Source organism: Centruroides vittatus, unplaced genomic scaffold, assembly GCF_030686945.1.
Source record: "Centruroides vittatus isolate TY-2023 unplaced genomic scaffold, ASM3068694v2 contig_7, whole genome shotgun sequence".
Classification (NCBI taxonomy): Eukaryota; Metazoa; Arthropoda; class Arachnida; order Scorpiones; family Buthidae; genus Centruroides; species Centruroides vittatus.
This window is the reverse complement of record NW_027122442.1, coordinates 4,127,888-4,140,567: the sequence shown is the minus strand read 5'-3', so window position 1 is coordinate 4,140,567 and position 12,680 is coordinate 4,127,888. Positions and strand designations below refer to the sequence as shown.

The following is a 12,680-nucleotide window of genomic DNA, read 5'->3' as shown; positions in this document are numbered from 1 at the left end:
TTCAGTGGGAAAAGGAGAGACAAATGACTACGTGCTGAAAAATAACGTTCTATACAAATACGAAAACGGACTAGAACTGTACGTTGTACCCAAGTCGATGCAAACTGACTTAATCAAACACGTACATCGGAAAGGTCATTTCGCAGCGGCGAAGACGGAGGATCTTCTAAAATGCAATTTTTATATCCCAAACGCTAGAAAACACATAGAAAACGTCATACTGAACTGCGTTGACTGCATACTATATAATAGGAAAAGGGGGAAAGGTGAAGGCTTATTAAATCCTATACCAAAGGGAGACAGTCCTTTGAGCACATACCATGTAGATTTTCTCGGACCACTACCCTCAACGAACAAAAACTACCAGCACATATTCACGGTAGTAGATAGTTTTACTAAGTTTGTGTGGTTTTACCCCGTTAAGTCAACAACTACACGAGATGCTTTGGATAAGTTGAGGATCCAACAAGCGGTATTTGGAAACCCGTCTCGTATTGTCACGGATCGTGGAACTGCTTTTACCTCCAAAGAATTTAGCGATTATTGCACCAACGAGATGATTGAGCACATTACGATCGCCACAGGTATCCCTAGAGGAAATGGACAGATAGAGCGTATGCATAGCATCTTGATCCCCGTTTTGGCGAAACTCGCGCAAGAAGACGCTACAAAGTGGTACAAATATGTTTCAGACGTCCAAAGAATCATCAATAGTACACCAACGCGTAGTACCAGATATACACCTTTCGAAATTTTGATCGGTACCAAAATGAAAAATAAAGAAGACCTAAGAATAAAAGAGATCTTGGAGGAAGAATTTTTAAATTTTACGATGCAAGATAGAGACAAGATCCGAGAAGATGCCAAACAAAACATCCTGAAACTACAGGAGGAAAATCGTAAATCTTACAATAAGAAGAGAAAACCAGCTCCCAAATATCAGGTTAACGACCTTGTTGCCATTCAAAGAACTCAGTATGGGACAGGACTCAAACTAAGACCTAAGTTTTTTGGGCCTTACAAGGTTACCTCGACGATGCCTAGGGATAGATATGCGGTTGAGAAAATTGGTCATCATGAGGGGCCTAATGCGACTGTTACTGCAGCTGACCACATGAAGCCATGGCCCATTGACCTTGACTGACATCAAGAACTTTTTCTTATGTTTTTTGTGTGTGTGTGTGTGTGTGTGTGTGTGTTGTTTTTTTCTTTTTCTTAATTTTCCAGTCGTCTCTCCGAGGACGGAGAAAATTGCAGGATGGCCGAGTTGTGGGAGGCGGGGCGCCATCGGACGGCGAGGGACGAAGGCGAGAGTGGGACGGGGCGAGACTTGGGTGTAGCCAGACGACGTTTGAGAGGAAAGGCGGGAAGAAGACGGAAGACGAGTCCAGACGGGACTTCATTTTTCTTTTCCACTAAGACGAGACGATTCAAATTTAGTGTTCAATGTTTATGTCGTTAATTGTAATGTCTAGTGTCACAATTAAATGTTAGTTTAGTAAGCAATTAAGTGTCTTTACTGGACTAAACACAAGCGAAGTTACAAAAGTAGGAGACAAGACGAAAAGAAAGTCCTACATATATATAACAGAATCATCAAAATCAAAGGAAATAGTTTTTAAATTAGGAAGAAAAAATGAAAAAAAATATATATATTATATAGTAGTACTTTTAAAATAAAATAAATTTCATATTGAAATATTAAACTTATCTAACAAAGTTCATTTATATTTATTTTATGCAAATATTGCAATTGTCAAAAACTAATGTATTAAATGGTATAAAGTTAATTTATATGAAAAATAGTTAAAACTCCAGTCTATTCAGTAGAGAATGTTACAGAAAGCTGGAATGTATCCTAGACTCTTACTTAATAAATTTGTTTTGAAACAAACAGAATTAACAATAATTTTTATCTAAATTTATAATTATCTAAATAATAATACTAAATTTCATTATTATTTTCATAATTAAAGTTATGCAAACAAATCCTTTAATTTTACAATATTTAAAAATCTTACCTGCCTAAAGCAGCTCTTTTTAATTGCTTACAACGATAAAGCGAATCACCATATTTCAGTAATCTAACATATTCCTTTGATACACTGCATAAAAACATTTATTATTACTTACAATAGTAAATATTCCTTAATATTTCAAATAACAGCAAGATTAATTATACTCTCATTGACCAAAAAAGTTATGCAACAAGAAGGCAGTATTGGAATCATGTAAATTATGTTAGTACAAACATAATGATAATGGTAATTAATGATTACAATATCATAGCAATTTCCTATGCAACAATGCTACAATACCTTGTAGCAGTGCACAAGAGGATAGCTTATAGTATCTTCTTTGTATGACTTCATATTTGTCAACAGATGTTGCACTGTCATTCCAGATTCTTTACACTCATAAATGGCTAAAGCAGGCAATCTATCTGGTCCCACAAATGCTTAATGGACAATAAACCTAGACATCAGACAAGCTAAGGAAACATGGCAACATGAAGATATTCCTAAGAATCCAGTTTTACACGAGTGAGCATTCTTTTGCTGAAAAAACGGCTGTCTTCTGCCCTGCCACTAAATGTAACATATTAGGGTGCAAAATTTTCTAAAAGTACTGATTAGTGTCTAGTACCAATTCTTTGCATCAGTACTAAAGGCCAATTGTCATGCAATATGGCTCTCCAAACCAATACATCAGCAGTGAGGCTAGTGTGAATGTACAACAGTAACAGGATTAAAGCAGTAAAGGCATAGTAGAATTGAAGTGTTTACCATTGGTCTTCTACACTAACACAGTAGCCAGAAGACACTGACAATCATTAGTGATCATACCCTACCAGTCTATAGAAGTCCATGCTCTCTATCACAGCATCATTTCAAATGAAGCAAACAATGTTGGGGTGCTAATGGCAGGAAACACAACAATTATCATGCATGTAAATTTACCTTCATTATCACAGGCAGGGAATGATATTAATACAAGAAAAAATAGGATTCTACAGCAAGGCTTCCACCTGTCTCTAGACATAAATAAAGATGCTGTTATAATTGTTCATGCTTGTCTGACGAGCTTGGCTACCATGTATGTGTGCTCTCAAGTATCCACTTCCTCCAACATCTCGGTTAAAATAACCCAGATGGCAGGCAATTTGGCAAAATGTCCATCCTGTTCTCCTCGGTCTGCTGATTTAGCCTCTCTCATATATTGTCAATAATATATATTTTTAACTGTCTTGTTGTGTGGCTGGCATTCAAACACCTCTAAATAGGTACACTGAAAATTCTGAACACAGTGAGCCTTTGTGAGTCTTTTTATAACAGCGATTCTCAACCTTCTTAGCTCCACGACCCCCCAAATAGTAAATATAAATAAAATTAATATTTCACAACCCCCACCCAAAAGAATAACAACCAATTAAGAAAACAATTTGCTTTTATGTGTTTCTAACGTAGATCCACGTATGGAGAAAATTTTAAATGAAAAAACAAATGCAACCATCACATTAATTTCTTTTCTTTACATGTGTACTTATTGTAAGTAAAATGTTTATAAGTTTATAATAAATGATTTTTTCTCATAAAATAATTTCATTATTGTTTCGCGACCCCTTTAATATCACCACGACCCACAGATTGAGAGAAACACTGTTTTATAGGATATTGGTGTTGCAATTTAAAGGCTCTCTGGTGACATTACAACTGGGTCTGATTGAATACCTGGTAATCATTTACAGGCCAAGTTTTGCAGTAATCTAACAATTCTATCTGGGTGCATAACTTCTTTTGTCAACAACTGTAAAATTATTTAGTACTACTATTACTTACTTGTCAATCAGATGACGAGCTGTGTTTAATTGTCCAAGTGCTAATTTATAATGATCCTTATCATATAATATATTCATTAAATCCGCAAAAAAAGGATGAATGTCCTGAAAAATTATTTATAACATTAAAGAACTTAACTAATAAAAATGAAAAATTCAATCAATAATTATAGATTAAATAAATTGTTTTAATTTATGTGATTATAAGATTAACTCAGTTCCATATATAAATAACTTACAAGTAAGCAAAATAATCTCAATAAATTTACTTTAGTATTGAAATTAATTTTTCATAGTTTTTTTAATTAAAAACCTTTCAAAGATGATCTACAAATTCCAAATAAGTTAGAATTTATAAAAATGAATGGTTACACCAAAAAAATATCCAAACTTTGACAAATCCTAGATTACTCTCCTTACATAGTTTAAAAGTTTCTTTATCGAATAAGGAGTTTAATTAATATTTTACATTAACAATCATTAACCAGCAGTTTCAACATACTTTCAGTTTAACTATTCTAATCTTTTAAAAACTGACTTTTCAATAATTATGTTTCAGAGTTTAATTACATTAAAATACAGAAAATCCAAATGTTTTTAGATAGTTGAAAATCTATCTTTAAAAGCAGGTAAACTTATTGCATTTTTACATCATGGATACACAGTAAAAATCCGTTTATTGTAATAGTTTTTTTGAGGGTCTCATTTAACGATGATGATAGCTTGACTAATATTAAATACCATTAATAAATAAAAACTACAATTAATAAGATTTTTGGTTTTGTTGACACTGACACTAACTTAGAAAATGATTAGCTTGTATATTAATAATTAATTATAATAAAAATGACAAAACTTTAAAAAAACTATTCAATAGGATCAGAATTACTTTAATTAAAAATGTATAAAATAAAATTTAAAAAAAAACTCAGCCTCTTCCAATTTCAGAGGTAATTAAAACATTCAAACAACACTTAAATAAAAACAAGATTATTTTAATTCTTACATTTCTCCATATACAGCAGAGCATCGTTTAACTGAATCAATTGGAGACTGGGGTTGTTCAGATAACCGATTACGTACGAAAAAATATATTAACCTATCCGATGTTGAAATTTTTCTCCGTTGCGTGTCGCTTTGTGTTGAATTTTCATCTATTTTAAGCCTAACGAAAATTTTTATAATAATAATAATAATAATAATAATAATAATAATCGTGACTATTGTATCGTTAAAAATTATTTTTTTATTTTGTACAAACAAAATAAATATATTGAAAAATATAAAAACAAAAGAAATTATACTTTAGAAGTTAATCTAGTATCAAAAACATTCGATTCGGCACAAAACAGTCCGACTGGAAAGCTTCGGCACAAAACAGTCCGACTGGAAAGCTTTCGGTTGACCAGCTTTCGGATAAACGACGCTCTACTGTAATTATAAGTTACCTATCATAATACTGATGAGTAACTTATAATAAAAATTTTAATTTTACCACACTACAAAAAATTTTATTTATAATTGTGTGTGGAAATTCTTTCCATTTTGTAATATGTCATTGTATTACCCACATACAACTTTTACCTAACGTTACCACTAAATACACTGCTGTTAGTTATTGATGTTACAATAATTTTCTTGTAAGTTAAATGAATACTTTAATTGTATAATATTGCAATAATTGTTTATTCTTAAATTTTTATTTTCTGTTTTTATAAGAAGTCATTTTTCTTTTTTGTATTCCAAAATGGGAACATTAAAGGGCTTGAAGACAATCTTAGTAATAGATCAAAAATGTTTGTCTATTAAAGTTATTTACTGGAATTTTCAGGTTTTTGAGAGGTATGTAATTATCATGTAACTTAAACTTATATGTTAGCATCTTCCTGTACCTGTAAAACTAAAAGTCTCAGTTTGACTCAAACACCCTCATATATATATAATTTAATCTATTAAAACTTGTTATATATATATAATCAGTTAGTAGTTTAATCATTCTTATTATAAATCATTCTATTTTCTTATCTTAGTCAAAAATAACTTGACTGATTATGCAGAATTTTCTTGGGCCAACAATTTCATTTCAGAAATGAAAAGGCTTTGATTAAATGTCCTGCAAATATACAGTAGAGCATCGGTTAACCGAAAGCGTTCCAGTCGGACTGTGTTCGGGACGTGTGTCATGCTGAATCGAATGTTTTTGATACTAGATTAACTTGTAAAGTATAATTTTTTATATTTTTCAATATATTTATTTTGTTTGTACAAAATAAAGAAATAATTTTTAACGATACAATAGCCTCGATTATTATTATAAAAATTTTAGTTAGGCATAACATCGACCAAAATTCAACGCAAAGCGACATGCAATGGAGAAAAATTTAACATGGGATATATTAATATACTATTATTGGGATATACTAATATACTATATTAATACAGTAGAGCATCGATTATCCGGCCCCCGATTAACCGACTTATCGGTTAACCGACCGCGTTCTAGTCGGCAAATTCAAATGTCCGCTAGTTATGTGGCGCTACAATATTTGGTTATGTCTTGGCTACTTTAATATTATTTTTGTTAAATTTTTGCATGTTTTAGCTGGCAGCACTGGCTCGACCATGAAAGGGAGGCTAGTATTTAAACCAGGCCTAATACACTATACTAATAATGTATTTTTTCATACTTATCTGTTATCCGAACAACCCCAGTTCCCAACTGATTCGGATAATTGATGCTCTACTATATTCTACGTAAAGAGATAACTGGCTTGCCACTTCCAAAACACCCCATAATAACTATCTTGGACAAGTCAATTCAAGTGGCTTATTTTTTTTGCTGAAAATTTCTTATTCATGGGAGCATTCATTGATAAACTGGACAAAACATGTTCATTGGCTGCAATGAACTCAAGAGCCTGTCGAAACAAGAAGCTCTTTTAAAGAAACTCTACACTGTTCACTGATACAAGTTTCAGTGCAGTTCAGCAATCTTGAGAAAACTACTTTACTTTAGAAATTTACTACTGAATAGTAGTAAATTTCTAAACACTCCAAAAACCAGCTAGATAGATTTGCTTTTGAGAAATCGGAATATTCTCTGAGCAAAAATCAAGTTATTCAAAATATAATACTCGAGTCTCTTCACTCACAGCTGTTGATGCTGAGAGATTGTTTTTGCATTTCAAAGATTTTCTTTCCTTGCACTGTCTGCAGTTAATCATGGAGAATACAGAATAGCTGTTTGCAAATAAAGAAACTTTTCTCTTTGTATACTATGAAACTGATAGATCACATTCTGAAAATGATTAACTGATTTGAATTTTTCATCATTTTCTTAAATTTTACTTGTTCTATGTATATTTTTATGCACAATAAAATGGTTTTACTTTTATATGTTTTTAGGAGCACTTTTTTGTGTAAAAATCCATCACGTTTTAGCTCTTTTTTAAAAAATTTGCATCACAACCTCTCAAGTTCTTCATGTTTCAAATTATAAATATTATAATTTTGTTACTTTGTGCTATTTAGAAAATATTATATCTTTAGAGATAAAGTTTTTACTATCTAAAAGCATTTGAAATTAATTTTTATATTTTAGATAAATAAAATCTAATAAAGCAGTTTTTGAGAAATGAGCTAATACATTAATAATATAAAATATGCTTCGCATAAAATTTCTACAAATTCTATAAATAGCTAATAAAAAATTGTGAATTTTCAATATTATAACAAACACTTTATTAATTAATATATTTCAATTATTATAACTGAAAATTATAAAATGTTTTGTAAAGGAAAGTACATTATAATAAAAATATTGGTTTTATTATAAGAAGAGATTCCTTACATTGATTTAGCACACTTATGCAAACTCAACACCAAAAGATGTCAAGCTGAATAACTATGTGCATTTTAAAGATCTAAATACAAGATAAAAAATATATTTGAAGAATTATAAAAGTTCTTTACCAATAAAATGACAACTGTACATTTATCTTATTTAATATAAAATACAGCAAACTCTCATTAATCCAAACCAGTTTTCTTCATTTTATTTTTTAATTGTTCTTTTACCAAGTTATTAATTTGTCATATATTTTAAATAATTCTGAATTATGTTTAATCATAAACTGATGAGAGTAAAATAAATAGTACCATATATTAAATATAATTGAAGTACGGAATCCCAGAACAACACTGGGTAGAACACTGAGTAAAATGTGAATACTCTCAGCATCCAGCTACCTGTTTTTTATACAGTAATGTGTTCCACTCAAACCATTCAAGTGTGTGAATACTAAAAGCATTATCTTTTTTATCTTCACCTTTTCCCACATTTATATGGGGTCAGTGTTTTCTTCACTAATATGTTTCCCCCATTTCTTCCTATCAAGGGCTTCTCTCTTACAGTAAGTTCCCTCTGATTCAAGTCTTCCTGTACCTTATCTTCCAACACAGCCTTGGTCTTCCTCTTTCCCTTTAATACCAGTTTACTGACCCTCTTTCCAACATAATCTTCACTTGTACGTTCTACGTGACCAAACCACCTCAACCTGAAACGTTGCATCTTCCTGCTCAAGGGACCCACCTTAACAGAGCCTCTAATAAAATCATTCCTTATTCTATCTTTCCTTGACACTCCACATATCCATCTCAACATTCTCATCTGCACCACCTCCATCTTTCTCTAGAGTTCTCGTAATTGCCTATGTCTCTGCCCCATTCAACATTTCAGGTCTAACGTCAGATTTGTACAATTTACCTTTCAGTTTGGAGCTAACTTTCTTGTCACATAACACACCACTCAACTTCCTCCAGTTCAACCATCCACATTGAATTCTATGTTGCATTTCCAAGTCCAGTCCTCCACCATCTCAACAAAGGCCCAAAGATACTTAAAACCAAAGAAAACAGCACATTTTGGATTTTAATATTGCACTTGTCCCTGCCATTCAGAGACATATAAGCTGTTTCAGTTCTGCTAATCTTCATGCCTCAATCTTCCAAAACTTTCCCCCAATCTTTCAATTTCTTTTCAGCCTTGGCTTGGGAAACGTTCACAGAGCACAATATCATCTGCAAACAGCATACTCCATGGAGTCTCACACTTCACATCACAAACCAACACATCCATTATCAGATAAAACAGATAAGGGCTAAGGACCGATCCCTGATATAAACCGACATTAATGGTGAACCCTTCTGTAGTGTCCACACAACTCCTAACTTAAGTCTCCGCTCCCTCATACAGGATGGTTTAATTAAAGTTGCCCTACTCAACGTACTTTAGAGCCTGTTCTCGTGGACATATATTGATGAAACTTGGTATATATGTTATATGGACCATGGGTAAAAAAGAAAATGCAAAAAAAATATTTAGTTTGAATTTTTACCATTAGGTGAAAAAATGGCACATGAAGAACAAGAAACACAAAATGGAAACATGCAAAAGGTCTTTATTCACAACATTTGTTCAATGTATAATCCATTTGCATCAGTCACATGTTCAAAATGCCTTATAGCATTGTAAGGTGTTTTGAACATGTAACTGATGGTAAAAATTCGAACTAAATATTTTTTTTGCATTTTCCTTTTCCCCTTGGTCCACATAACATATATACCAAGTTTCATCAAATGCATCCATGAGAACGGGCTCTAGATAGGTCTGAGTAGGGAGGGCAACTTTAATTATAACCATCCTGTACATTTCCTTGCCGAGCCTAACATATTTTTCTGGAACATTCTTTTCCCTCAAACATCTCCATACCTCTTGCCTAAGTGCATCTAAAGATGGAAATCAGACCTATCAGTATCTATTCCATGTGAAGGAAGTGCTACACATTGATTTTCCACATAAAAGTCACTTTTTCCAAAAATGAATTACTGCATTGTTCTGGAACGTACTTCAATTATGGAAATTAACTGAAAAAATATGAACTGTACATTATAAATTTCTACTTTTTAAAGAAAACAATAGGTAATAACAATGAAAAGCATCCCTAGCAGTTGCAACACACTGTCTACAAGCAAAAAACAAATCTAACATTTTCCTTCGATGTACAGTAAATTCTGATATAGTGACTTGTTAATTATAGTTTAGTTTCAGTATTTGATATTATTTTTAAGAAACTGATAAATTCATAACATTAATACACACTACACATTTTGATATACAGTGGTACCTCACACTTTGAACAAATCTAACTTCAGTTTGAACAATAAATTTGAAAAAAATTTGCTTCTGATTTCAAACTGTTCTTGCACTGAAAAAATGCACTTGAACTGTAAACACAAGTCATCTCTTGCTCTCACATTACGTTCATATATTTTCAGTGCTTTTTTGCTTTGTTTTTGGTATGTTTGATTATATATGTATACAGTCGACACCCCAAGGGGAAGTGGAAATGTGTTGAGTTACTGATGTGACGACTAAAGCGAAGTTGGAAAACAAAAACCACAAAACTACAATTAGGAAAATACAGTAGTGCGTTATACAGTAGTATAGGCTTACAATACACTGTGTCCTCCATTTACAATTACTCTGTAGATGAAAAACTGAAAAATTCGTTTAGTGTTGTTTGTTTTGAGCACTTAACTGGCTCGACATTCTTTTTCAACGATCACGAACGCCTTGAAAACATCATCTTTGCAATTGTCAACCGTTGGCAAGTAACGTCTAAGGATTCTTAATGCCTCTGGCATGAGAAAATGCAAAATTGGATTCTGGTGTGACGTTGATGTAGACTGTATATTTTCTTTTTGTTTATCTGTTATTTCATACATAAAATGTTAAGGCATTTTTATTAATATGTATATATATTAATAATATTAATGTATTATTTTATTATTAAACATATTAATTATATATTAATAAATAAATCGATTCCCCCTCCTGAAAAAAATGAGTTCACACCACACGTGCGGAGTGAATTCATTTTTTCAGGAGGGGGTGTCGACTTATCGGAGTGTGGGACAGCAAAAGTATGTCGACTTATCCAGTGGTGTCGAGTAAACCAGAGTTTTTTAACATTAATGCCTATGTAAGTTGGCTGGGACCACAGAAAAGTGACTACTTATCCAATGGTGTTGAGTTATCCGAGTGTTGACTTATCGCGATTCGACTGTATAGCGAGTTTTTTGTCAATTTCTTCCTGCGTTTTTCTCTTTTGATATCTTTTGAATATCCCAATACACTGTTTATCCATTAGTTCAAAATTTCCCAAATAAAACTTTTAAAACCACATGTACAAATTCAAAGCTTAGGAGTATCTTCCCCGTACACATTACGAACCTTTCTTTCTGTTTGTATAGCATTATATCCAGTGGCGTAGCGTGGGTGTCAGCCGCCTGGGGCGGAGGAAAATTTCACTCCCTTAAATAAAATACGGGGAATCCCTACAAGTCAGTACAGACAATGTTATCAGTCGCTACAATGAGCAAGATGTCATTATTATACATTCATTTAAAGAGAGGGGATTCCCCAGTTTCGTCACAGAATAAGTAATGAAAAATTCCGTTCTCATTTCAATCGGTCCAAATCGTATGTGCGACAAAAATATGAAATGAAATGGTTCAAATTTTTACAAGATATTATTATTATTTACTGTGAAAAATGCCGCCCCTAAAAGTGCCGCCCGGGGCGGGCCACCCCTGCCGCCCCCACTACGCTACGCCACTGATTATATCAGTTCCAAAATTCATAATAGAGTAGCATGCTGGATATGCTTTTTATCTGAAGACATTTAGATTCGATTTTATTGAAAGAAAACGGGCAGTAAAAAGTTTAAAATAATCTTCTAAATAAAGAATACAATCTCTTATTAGCAATGAGTTAAATATCATGACTGTTACAATTAAATCACACAACTAATCATTAATTAAGTAATGACATCTGTTAAAAATTTTCTGTTCAACTCAATAGAACTTTTACTTATTAACTATGGAATCTAAAACATGTGTGGAAGCAACAAAGTCTAAAAGAAAGGTTGTAGTATTGACAATTGAAATTAAAAGAAACTTATCAGAAAACATGAAAGCAGTACACATAAGACGGATCTAATCGCCATGTTTCAGATGCTGAAATCATGGTGTGCAACCAGTAAATGCAATTTTCATTTTATTATACATTATTTACATATTCTATTTATTGTTTTGTGTTTTAATTTAGTATTAGAACATGTAATTGTCTTATTTTTACGTTAAATAATGTTTATTTGCAGTTTCTAGTTTACCAAAATGGGTATGGTGCAGGATCAGGGAATAGATTAATTCACTTTTCATTATTTCTTATGGGAAAAATTGCTTCAGACTTCAAACAACTCAGAGTTTGAATGACCTCCTGGAATGAATTAAGCTCACAGCAGGAGACACCACTGTATACTATATTTAAAAATCATTAAAAAAATGTATGTATAGGTACTCTTTTTCTAAACTCTCTTTTATATATATAACTTCCTAATTTAAACCAAATCCATATAACAATTACTGTAGTTCAGATTAGTAAGGATTCATTGTATAGTAGTAAATTTTCATTATACACCTAAATGTATATTTTTGCTTCCAGTTAAGATTCTCAGTTTGCAAATTATTTTAATTTAATGTTTATGAACCTCACTTCCATATGATTCTGTGAGGTAGCTGTCACAATTAAATTATTTCCTATTTCTCAGATCATAAATGAAATAAGAATATTTGATACTAGAGCTAGGCGTTAGGCGCCATCTCTTTGCTAGCCCGATAATTCGGCAGTTGTTGGTCTTTATATGTAACGGGTTAGTTGTTGTTTATTTATATAGAAATAAGAATAGTTCTTGTCAGTTACCATTGATCTACTTAATTC

The 12,680-nt window shown here is 32.1% G+C and overlaps 1 protein-coding gene across 1 annotated transcript in view; it reads right to left on the bottom strand.

The window, feature by feature from the left end:
* Positions 1-12,680, bottom strand: part of Non1 (nucleolar GTP-binding protein 1) — a 55,802-nt gene that overhangs the window by 33,962 nt on the left and 9,160 nt on the right. Inside the window, exons 3-4 of the mRNA XM_067276524.1 lie at positions 3,840-3,943; positions 2,022-2,105 (exon numbers count right to left, since the gene is read on the bottom strand). Of these exons, the coding sequence (XP_067132625.1) occupies positions 2,022-2,105; positions 3,840-3,943 (188 nt within the window). The remainder of the gene's footprint in view (positions 1-2,021; positions 2,106-3,839; positions 3,944-12,680) is intronic.